Raw genomic sequence first — 12,193 nt, 5'->3', positions numbered from 1 at the left:
AACTGGAATGAGCTTGAAATTGTCTGTACTCTTTTTTTCTCTCTGTTTAACTCGAAATGAGGAACACAATGGTAATAGGAACTTGTTATCTGGTTGCATCCATTTGGCATCCAGGGCCGAGAAATCAGTGACATTGCCATTGTTCTATTGACCATATGTTCTTGTGGCCTTGCTGCAACATTTTTCGACATTCGATTGTGTGCGGATAAATAACTCAACTCACAATTCACACAAACTGTCGATAAAGACTGTGGGAAACATTAAACGCTTTACTTTTGCTGACATTTCGGTGGATTTCATGAAGTATTTAAAACTTTAAATGGATTAAAAACATTTCAAAATACTAGTAATTTAGCCTAAGTTGCTTCAGCTCATCATCATTGCAATAAAAATGTGTATTCGTTATTTCAATATAGTAGTAATTGAAATTAGTTATGAATTATTTATTTTCAAAATGTCGTTGTTTGTTCATTTAATAAAAATGATAAAAATAATGCTCAGAATTGATGTTTTGTTAGCTCGAACTCAGTTTAATATTTAGTTTTAAGCAGGTTGGCACTGTTTTTCCTAATGCTGGGCTGAAAGAATACAATGCGCTCAGACCAATGTGTTAAAGTCATGTTGCAGAAGATGCTTTTGCTACACTCTTCACTCACTCTTCAACCATAATAGTGGTTGCCATCAACAACGTGCTTATAATGCACACAACCAAAAAAAAAGAAGAGAAAAGAAAAAAAAATAGAACCAAGGCTATGTGTGTTCGTGTGTGTCATAGCTGTCAGTTTTGTTACTGTTACTGTTACTGTGTTTGGCAAAAGGATTGTAAGATGAAGGGATGGGATGACTGCATGAATTTACGCATGTGTGTGTGTGTGTGTGTGCTGAAATGCAGTATCGCAAAAATACAGGAATACGAGAATATGAGAATACGAACGTTGCCCGTCGCAACCAAAAGCAGCAATAGCTTCAGGCTGTAGATGTCAATGCCAGTGTAGAGAAAGCCACAATTTGGCGGCTTATGCAAGGGACGAGCTTCGCACAGAGAGACGAGCTTTGCACAGTACATAAGCCTCTTCTTTCCGCCCAATCTTAATGCACCTTGCAAGTTGCCAAAATTAGAAAAAAAACACAAGTGAGTAGCAGCTCAACAGTCATGTATGTTTGAGCTATGATAGACCCGTTTATATTCACTTACATTGAAGCGATTGGCACGAAAGGAATTTTGAAGTATTAAATTATTGATTATATTTATTGTTAATAATAAACAAATAATAATAATTATAATATTTGTACATCATAATAAACACAATTTGATGAAATATATTGATGCTAATAAATAGTAAATATGCAAATATTTCACTTCGTAAAAGTAAAACTAGAGCAGTAAACACAATTATGGTGTGCAATGATCATCTGGACTGTGTGTGTGGAGTAGAAGTCTGAAGGTATCTTTTGAAAGTGCTCGCTTGTGGCTGCGTTGTTGGTTGTAAACCTAACAAACCGAAACTAAGTTGGCGAATTGTTGATCCAATTGTCGGACTTTGCCCAACAGCCACAGAGTGTGTGGTTTACCTAACATACTCGTAAGAGCCAAATAAAACAAATAGAAAAAAGTGAGAGTAGTTAACGACTACTGCATAGCAATGTTTGTCAAAAATGCTAAAAAAAAAAGCAATTTGCCTCAAAAACATTAGAGGCGAATTTAACAACTACAAATGTATTATGTTTAATCAATGGGTATGCTGAGCTGCATTTTAATTTTCTGACAACGAACAGACAGAGCATTTAATTCTATTACTCAATAAGTGTGTAATGCATTCTGACTGCACTTTGTTGCTTTGTGGAAGTTGTTGCGCTAACAAGACAAACGGAAATTTTTATTTGATTTTAATAATTTTGTGTATTTGAATATTTTCCACACAAATTTTTTTTTAAAGCTACGTTTAATAAACCATTTTATAATATGAAAAAAATAACATCAAGCGTCTTTCGAGTAAGCTAAATATATGCTTGTTTGTTAGACTTTTAAATAAGTAGTATGTTGAAGTTTAAAAGCAATCATTACCTGTAAAATTGTAGTTATTTTATCCAATATTGTCATTATAAATCAATTGCTTTTTTTACCAAAACGATTTGCTCTTTGTGTATCTAGTTTCAAAATGCCGAGAAAAACTGATTTGGCTTTAGTACGCAGCATTAATACTGTAGAAATCCTATATTGTACATATTAAGTATACGCAGCGTGCTACTTTATAAGGTATTAGAATGGTTAAAGTGTTGTGGTTTATTTTCAAAATGGTCTTTGAACACTTTATTGCTTGGAATTGGGCAGCTTAAGCTGCTGGTATAATTGTGAATTAATATATTAAGTATACGCAGCATGTTACTCTAGAAAGTATTAGAATCGTTGTCAATAAATTGATGCCGTGTATGTTCCAAGGATTCCTTAATGCCTAAAATTGCGCAGTATTATTACACAAATCTTAAACCGCTGGTATAATGGTGACTTATTGTATTAAGTATACGCAGCATGTTACTTTATAAAGTTGCAGAACAGTTTTGATAGTAAGACGATTAATTCTTTGGGTGTTTAGTTGCAAAAGAGTGTTTGGAATATTAAAACAAACCTAGCCAAAACTATGCCTTTGATGTATATTAAGTATACGCAGCACGTTACTATATAAAGTGTTAGTGTTGTCAATAAATTGATCTCGTGTATATTCAAAAGACTGTTCAGATTGCTGATTGCTTCAAATTGCGTGGTATTATTAAACAAATCTTAAACTGCTGGTATATTTTTGAATTATCACATTAAGTATACGCATGTTACTTTGAAAAGTATTAAAATCGTGCGAATATATAGTTTCAAACAGGTTAATCAGATGCGTAAATTAGCAATTAGTTGGCAAAATATTAAGTATACGCCGCATGTTACTTTATAAAGTAGCAAAATAACTAAGATCATAAAAGGATATGATCTTTTAAACTTAGTAAACATTAATAATAAGAAAATGTAAGCTGCTGGTAAATGTGTATATTACGTATACGTAGTGTGCTACTGTGTGACATGGTCCCACATATGTATATAGAAATCTGCAAAAACTTCAATACTGCAAAACAAACGAAACACGCATTAGTTCTACAGATGCAAAGTTCCGCTTGTGGCAGAAGAGATGATGCTGTTTCTTCCTTCCCTCCAATCACTCAAAAGCTGTGGTCAAAGTGATTTGTGAACTTTTTGCAAAAGTCCATTAAATAAAGCTTAACCTAAATTGAGCGACTGGACTGGATTCGCATTAGAACCGTACACTATTCTGTGCGCATAAGAATAGGAATTGGAATAAGTATGGGGGAAAAAGACGAAAGCATAGAATAAAACGGAAGTAGATAAGACTCTCAACTGGTGGCTGTCGCACAGAGTAGCGTCAATCTGTTGGCGCAGTGTGTCAATCTGTCAATGTGTCAATCGGTCAATCAGTCAATGCGGCTACGCTGACATCTGGTCACCGAGTCAATCAATCAATCATTCACAATGGCCATCAACGCACATGAAAATCGAGCTGCAAAACTAGACACAGGAAATTGAACCACCAACTGATTGCGGAATTGCACGGTGAAAGGACATTGTGTGTGTGTTGGTGTGTTTGTGAGTGTGTGTGTCCATCATCTACATAATAGGGAACTCAGCAACGAACAAGCTTTGCCCACCTTTTGTGTGGCACACACATGATAATAATATGTAATAATAATCACAATAAAAAGCTTGACCCACAATTTTGAGCAAAGCGTTGACCAATTGAGTGGATCCAAACAATGAGGACATGCATGCATTTGGCATGTCCTGCTGGCTGGATGGGACGTCACAGGATGTGTTTGCCAATTTAATCCTTACAAAAGGGTGCAGCAGTCTTCTTTTGTTGTCATCGTCGTTATCGTTGTCGTTGTCGGTGTGTTAGCGTTCAACCGCAGCTGACAACCGTATTGGCGGCCCAATTAAGCGCCCAAACACACAAAGCGGCAACTTTGCACTTGATTGCCAATTTTCAAGCCAAATGAACTCGCTCTCTGACTGCATCTAACTTGGACGACAAAGTGACCAACCAACCGACCAACCAACGGACCAACCAACCAGCTAACCAAGCAGCCAACCAACCAACCAATCGACCAACTTGGCCAACAAAAGCCGTTAACTTTCTGCCTGCTAACTTTTAAGTTTTTATCTTGCAAAGTGCAGAGTGAATGTGACCCGGAAATACGCTTCATTAACAAATATCATAATATTCAAACGGCACAGATGCTCATTCGTTTCCATTTTTATTTAGCTATCGCAACGACTAACACAATCGCTTGAAAAGTCTAACTAACAAAAAAAAAATATAAATAAATAAAATATACATATTTATTTTGTAGTTACTTTATACAATACAATACAATACAAAATATTCATTTACTTTTTTTTATTTTATTTAGTAATCGTCAAATAAAATTCCCTTTAATTAAATTGCGACACTCAGATCATTATTTAAATTTAACTATTATTGCAATGAATAAAATAATAATTTTAAAAAAGAACATCATTACTCTATCTCAAGTATTTTTCGTTGTTAAATATTTCAAAAAGATAGATAAACTAAACTTGCTTCAACTTTTTGCTAAATGCAAAAATATTTATTATAGCGCCATGAAAATTGCAAAGTTTTTGATGCGTAACTAAACGAAAATTGAATGCACAAACTCATGTCACATATATGTGAAGCGTGTTAATGGCATAATTAGTGAACATATTTTAATTGACTCAACTTTATTTTAGTTGAACTGATTTTCGTTTTTGTAACATTGTGACACTTAACTCGAATTGTAGAGCAAACATAAAATTAACTTGTTTACCCAAAAAGTATCAAATTCTTAAATGTGTCGCTACTCGATTTACTACTCGGTTTAATGTAGAACTCAATATTTTTGCAAATATTGCAAATTAATAATGATAAGCATTAGATTTTGTCTATTTATTAATCGAATAAAAGCAGAGCTTATTTTTATACGTGATGAAAAAGAAAAGAGATAAATGTAAATTTCTATTTAAACTTAGTATTAAAAAATACTGTTGTTCATTAATTGTCTGTTTATTTATAAATTGTAATATGTGAAGGAAAGAGTATTAATAAATTTGATTTTTTTATACTTAGTATTAAAAAATACTGCAAACAACTTAATATACAATTTGTTGAAAATATTCAGCGATATTTTGCGCATACTCATGTTTGCTTTACACATTCTACAGCAATGAGTTGATTTTACATACTAAAAGCAAAAGGCGAAACAACAACAGAATGTAGTTTAACATGAAATATGTATAATTATTTAAGCGCTTGTCCTATTTACACCTGCTGCGGTGACGCCCCATAAAGTCTAGTTGCTCCACTGCTTCAGCTTCAGCTTCATTTTCAGCTCCAGCTGCTCGCTAACTTGCTCTGTTACCTCTGCGGCTCTAAACTTGTGTCAAAGGGAAAGTTTTTTTTTCGCTCTCTTTTTTTTTTTTTGGAAGGGCGGTGATTAGTCTGTGGCGCTGGGCGCGAATTTGCGCAGGAAAGGGAGAGTTTCGTTTTTTTTTTCTGTTGTTGAGGTAAATGTTCATGGAGAGTGCGCGTCGTAAATACAAAACTCTTGCGGTATTTGAGTAATGGCGAAATTTTATTTCAACTTTTGCATAATTTTATGCTCATTATGGGCCCAGTGTGTATCCATAGAAAAGAAAAGGGACATAATCATCAGCCTTTGAGACGATATGAACAGGAATTTGTGGCTGGAGATATACAATAAATACCATATACAAAAAATTGAAATGTACTCGACTGTGAAATACCTGGTACCCAATTGCAATAAAAGCATACCGGAAAAATACCGAAGATTAGGTTAAGCATATAACAAATTAATAAACAAAAAATACTAAAATATACCGAGTATTTGATATTTAAAATATACTATTTGTTTCAAAATACATCTCATTGTTGTTGGATATTATACTAAAAATATATCGATTTAATATACCGAAAAATGTATCAGAGCACGCCAAACAGTATATTTGGTATCCAAAATATACTATTGGTTTTAAAATATACCACATTGTCATTGGGTGTTATACTACAAATATGCCAAAATTATATGCAGAAGAAATATATTATACGCTTCAAAATATACCATCTTTTCATTGGGTTATACCCGCTACACAAAAAATAAGAAGGTGAACAGCTAGTGTAGACAGAGGCAAATCCCAAGTCGTTGTCGATGGAGTCGCAAAAGCTTTAATTACTTTGATGCATGATTTTTCTGCCCTACCGAGTCACATATGTGCTGTTTGATTTGATGAGTGGTTTTTCTTCTTCTACTTTGCTTGCAGCAAGGACACACGCACACGCAGGACGAGCGTATTCCCAGCTGGCCAGCAATTGAGCAATTCGTGTAAAATGGGTAAGTGAGCGAACGAATGTTGACGACAACGACAACGACAACGACGACGACGACGACACTAATGAACGTCCATCGGGGATAACAATTTATCTCAAATCGCAACAACTTCATATTGTAGATGCGCTACGCTTGCGTGGTTCCCCATTTGTTCGCTTCGGCTCAGGCTCTGGCGGCGGACATGGTCCAGGACAGGCACAAGCACATGGACATGGACATGGCATACAACAACAGGAGCCACTCATTGTGGTCGAGGAATCAAATCTACCCGAAGAACTTGAGCCCGAGAGCTCGGAGACATTCTCAAATCGCGCCAGTCTCGACATTGACTCACCGGTCAATCCATATCTGCTCTCGCCATGGCGCGATCCGCGCGAGGCACGCAAACACTCGTTGCCCTCGCAACAGGTCACCGAAGGCATCACCGCCAGCCAGGTGCGACGACTCTCGGAACGCGGCGGCGAAGGCTCCGGTCCATCCCCCAAAGAGGCAGCCTTCCTGGCCACACTCTCACAGGCGCCGGCTCCGTCTGGCCGACGGCATTCGGTTGTCACCATCTCGAAGGTCCCCACCACGCTCTTTGGACGCTCTCGGCGCGAATCTGTTGCCGCCTATCCGTCAGTCAATGGGTAAGTTGAATTTACAACTAGTTGTAAGAGTATATTCTTCTTTTATTATCCAAATTAGTTAACAAAATATATTAAAATATACCGAATAATATATTTGTTTATCATTATTGCTAATCATGTAATTCTTGACTACAATAATATAGCTGGAGGCTCTTTATTAATTATTATTATAGAAATAAATAAACAATAACTACCGAAATATACCGAATACCATATTCGGTATTAAAAATATACTACTGCTACGTAATAAATTTTTAACTACAATGTAGCTAATGAATGTAATTGACTCTTTATTATATTGTTTATTTTAAAAACGTTTTTTTATGGTGATTTAATATAGAATTTGCTTACATTCAAAATAAGCAACAAACTTTTCTAGGCTTACAGTTAATATACACCAAGAAATACAAATAGTTTAGGGAGCATCTAGAGAATTTGTTTATCAAATATATAGTCTATTTGCTCAGTCCAAGTTAAGATCCCTTCTATTGTTGAGCTCCTACAAGCTTTTTAAGTATCATGCCCAATATTGTTATTTGGAAAATAAAATGCGAAAGTTGTTGATTATAAAATCTTTTTTTTTTCATATTCTTTAAATTAATAAAATATATGGCCTTATATTAATATTTGTTTATTGATGACTATTTAGTATGATACACTTTATTTCACTTTAATTGAGTTGATTAATTAATTTTGGTAAATAAGAGTTCGTTTCAATGCCAACTTCTTATTGGATCTTTGCAGGAGCAGCCGCGTGTTGAATTCACGTCGCGAGAGCAACACAGGACCGCCGTCAACGGACCCGATTGGCAGCATACACAATCTGCAGCTGGACATTATGGACGACATCTACTTGCAGTCGCGCAAGGCGCGCTTGAAGCTCTGGACGTCGAGCAACGAGAAGGTGTGTGAAGTGCAGACCGTGGACGAAGCCGGAGCCGGAGCTCCAGGCAGACGTTACACCAATCGCCGTTACTCCGAGTGTCCGCAGCCCGGCGGCGTTGGCGTTGGCATTGGCAGCGGCGGCGGTGGAGGCGTGAGTGCATTTCGTCGCGCCTCCGAGCATCCGCATCCGAATGCGCCAAGCATCTCGCCGCAGCCGCCATCGGCGCGAGCCTCGACACGTCGCAAGAAATCGGGCAGCGGCCTCGGGTTGCTCGGCAGTCGCAGCGATATTGCTGGCATCTTTAGCTCACTCACAGGCAACTCTTCGTCGGCTACGGACACACATCGCCCCGATCCGGATGGCTCGTCCAGTTCATCGGCAGCCACGGGCAATAGTGCGAGCAGCCCGTTCTTGAGCAACACATTCCAGCAGGCGGCACGTGGACGCACCACGAGTGCCACGCCCACACCGAGTGGCAGTGGACAATCGTCGAATCTGCTGCTCGATCCGAATGCCGGACGTTCGACGCGTTCGAATAGCTTTGACGTCTCCATTTTGAACAATGCCAAGCAGCTGGTCAGCGAGGCGCAGGACAACAGCTCGGCGGCCATTTCGGGTTGGTTTGGGGGCAAGCGGCAGACGCCGCAGACGCCGGTAGCGCGCAAGAAGAGTGTGCGCAGCAAGAGCAGCGCTATGGCGCTGTCGAAGGACATGCTCGAGCGGCTGCAGAAGAAGGATCCGCTTGGCGGCGACTCGGGCAAACCGAAGTTGAAGCCGCGCAGCAAGCAGAAGAAGAGCTGGGCGGACACCACCAAGGCGAACATTGTGGATGCCACCATTTTGGGCACAGCCATCGAGGGTTTCCTCCGCAAGAGCTCCAATGCCAGCATGGCCGGTGGCAGCAGCTCCTCCGCATCCGCTGGCGCCTCCACATCGACGGGCCTGCGTTCGGGTGCCGCGGGTGGCAGCGGTGCCAAGGGTGCCATACCCAAGGATTCGGGCGGGGCAAGTGGCAGCTCGGCTGGCAGCAGCTCCGCTGGACGTGCGCGCAGTCGTCAGTCGGCTGCCAGCGCGGCTCAGTCGCAGGCTGGACGCGCCATGCGCTCCACGCTCAACTGGTTTAGCAAGGGCGATGAGGACGACTCGAAGGACACTTGCGATGCTTCGCTGTGCGCCACGCTCAAGGATCTCTTTGTCAAATAGGTGACGGACAAGGCGCGGCCCAAGTAAACGCACAGCGAGGACCGCAGAGTATAAAAACAAAAGAAATGAAAAAAGCAAAAAAAAAAAAACACCACAACTGGCGGAAGCAAAATTGCCAAATCGATGATCAACTGGTGAGTTTGCACTTTAAATTGTTTGCAGTTTGTTTTCTGTTAAAATATAGTTTATGCCAAATATGCATAACAATCTAATCAAACCTCAATAGACATAGTTTAATTGTGAATTGTGTATGGAAATATGTTAGAACAGTTAACAATAAGTTAATAGAACAGTCGAGTCAATCTCTCATTTCTAAGTTAACTCAATATTTATTAAATAATTTGCATATATATGTATGTGTGTATATAAATATAATGTAAATTTGAATCACCAGTCGAGTCCGTCTCTTAATTTAATTCTTAGTAAATGGGTTAATTAATTACATACTTATTTTGGTATTTATGTTAATGGAAAAACTTCAGATGATTCACGGAATTATTTAAAATAATTAAGTTGCAGCGACTAACTTCCGTGTAATGCTAAATATATAATTTTTATAACTATCTAAATAGTTTCCTTTGTTAGTATTTATATAAACAAATTGTACAGTATTCATGCATGGTAGACTAATAATATTTCAGCAAAAAATTGTGCCAACAATCTTGCTTGTACATTTTTGGAGCTTAGAGCTAAGTGATAAAAAGTCATTTATTTAATTATGTACTTATTATTATATTACAACAAAGGCACTAAAAACATTTTCATATTTCAAATAAACAATCGACCTTTTTTTATTTCCATTTCTTCCATTTCTTCCATTTATTTCTCATTGCTCATCTACATATATAATTATTGACTTACTTTTTTATATTTCTATACATATTTTAATACATAATTGAATAATTCTAGTTTACAAATTGAATTTAAATTATATCGAAATAAATCGTAGTTGAAGTGCAGCTATTTTACGTATTTTTGGCAAATTACGTATACGCATGTATGTAAAAATCTATGATGTAATAAAAATATGCAAATTGCTAAGTCTTATTGCAGCAATAAAACTCATTTTTAAAATAAACTCGAAGAATTGATTCAACAGTCGAGAATTTTATTTATTTCTGTTTTACGATCTTTATTTTTATTTAATCACTTACTTCATTTTTTAAATACATAATTGATTAAATATACGTAAATATGTACTAAATAGTTGCAAATTATTAAAGATAAAGAGAAAATGAGTCCAAATAAACGATGGAATTAAATACATCTGAATTACGTAGTATTGATAAATTACGTATACGTAATGTTGAATGTCATTTAACAAGTATAATAGAGCAAATATGTTTTGTTTTGACAGAATTCACAAGCTTTAATTAGTTTTCAGTTACTTCTTTGCATCGTTTTTAATTTATTCAGTATATAAACTTCTCGGAAGCGAAAAGCAAAGGAAAATGTTAATCAATTTTTCAAATCGATAAGTGTAATGCACAATTGTTGCTGAAGAACTTGTGTACTGCAGATAGAACTAATTATTTCTGTGGTTTCTCTTTGCAGCATGCTAAGTACTTGTATCTCCACAACTTCCACAATCAACTTCACCAATAGTCGCGGCGGCAGAGCTAAAGGCAAAGCAACAAAAAACTGTGCATAAACAAGATGTAGGATACTAAAAGTGGAAGCTACTGCGGAAAACTTGTAATGAAAGCGATAAATATTGACGATGGCATTCGAGAGAGAAAGAGAAAAGGAAATAGAAAGAGAAAGAGAGATAGAGAGAGTCGATAACGATAAGAGTTTTCTGTTTTTCATTTTTTTCAGTTCTGCAGTTGTTTTTTGTAGTAAATGCAACGTTGTGGGTGAGTTTCGTAATGTTAAAAAGGGCAGGGAAAAAGTGGCGAAGCGATGAAAGCAAAGCCGAATGACATATTACCTTCATGCAGTGACCTATTGACACACTAACACATACATATATACATACATACTTATATACATATACAAATATATATATAATAGAGAGACTAATATATATTTACATATAAATATTTGCATTTTTACGCATCATACCAATCAAAGCCAAATACCGAATACCAAAAAATAATTATACAAAAGTGGAAAATAGCCAAACTATTTTTTTAGATGAACGCAACGAGAATGTATATAGCAGCTAATATCGGGTTGAATAACTAATATGTTTTTTTTGTCGTACGCAATCAGATAGCGAAAAGGGAGAAACAATTTGTGCTTCCGATCCAAAAGAATGTATAAAATGATGGCGCGTTATTCATATCATTGCAAACAAATACATATGAAATATTGATGAATTGAACATATATAAAAAAAAGTATATATATGTACATAAAGAGAACGAAAAGTTGATTAACGTTTTTTGGGTTTTTTGTTTCACTCAGAATATTGCAAAGCGTAAAGCAGACAAGCTGAGAGACGGTGTTAAGGTTCCATAATAATGTGTATGTATGTTAAGCCAAAACCAAAACGAAAACCAAATACAAATACAAATACAAATACAAGAAATAATACATAATCGTCATCTACATAAATGTGTGCCAAGAGCAATCAAACAAGTACTTGAGATAGATACATAACCATAGTTGTAATCGTGGCCGGAGGTGTTTTTTGTTGTGCGAGAGAGAGAGAGAAGTTGTGTCGATGCAACGATAATTGTAATTTGCGTGTACTTCACTCTAACTGTAACTGTAATTCTAACTCTAACTCTAACTGTAACTCTAACTGTAACTGTAACTGTGTGCAATTTGAGCTTACAACAAGAAGAACATCAACAATTGAAATTACTAAATCTACCTAATGCCTGATAATAAACATAATAATATTAATAATATAATACATAACGATACATACTTGACGGTCTTCGAAATATACAAAATATATAGTACCTTATATATGCATATATATGTACACTCATATGTATGTTAAAATTTATATGTACTTGTGTATGTTGAATGTATAAAAATGAAAGTAAATTGCACAACAA

The 12,193-nt window shown here is 36.6% G+C and overlaps 1 protein-coding gene across 1 annotated transcript in view; it reads left to right on the top strand.

Annotated features, from left to right (window-relative positions):
- The window catches only part of LOC133848911 (mediator of RNA polymerase II transcription subunit 1), a 51,015-nt gene extending 39,691 nt beyond the window's left edge, over nt 1-11,324 (top strand). Inside the window, exons 2-5 of the mRNA XM_062284654.1 lie at nt 6,398-6,468; nt 6,587-7,094; nt 7,839-9,317; nt 10,738-11,324. Coding sequence (XP_062140638.1) covers nt 6,465-6,468; nt 6,587-7,094; nt 7,839-9,183 — 1,857 coding nt within the window. The 5' untranslated portion in view covers nt 6,398-6,464 and the 3' untranslated portion in view covers nt 9,184-9,317; nt 10,738-11,324. The remainder of the gene's footprint in view (nt 1-6,397; nt 6,469-6,586; nt 7,095-7,838; nt 9,318-10,737) is intronic.
- Nucleotides 11,325-12,193: the final 869 nt, after the last annotated feature.

The sequence above is a fragment of the Drosophila sulfurigaster genome, chromosome X (genome assembly GCF_023558435.1).
Source record: "Drosophila sulfurigaster albostrigata strain 15112-1811.04 chromosome X, ASM2355843v2, whole genome shotgun sequence".
Lineage (NCBI taxonomy): Eukaryota > Metazoa > Arthropoda > Insecta > Diptera > Drosophilidae > Drosophila > Drosophila sulfurigaster.
This window is presented reverse-complemented; position numbering and strand designations above follow the sequence as displayed.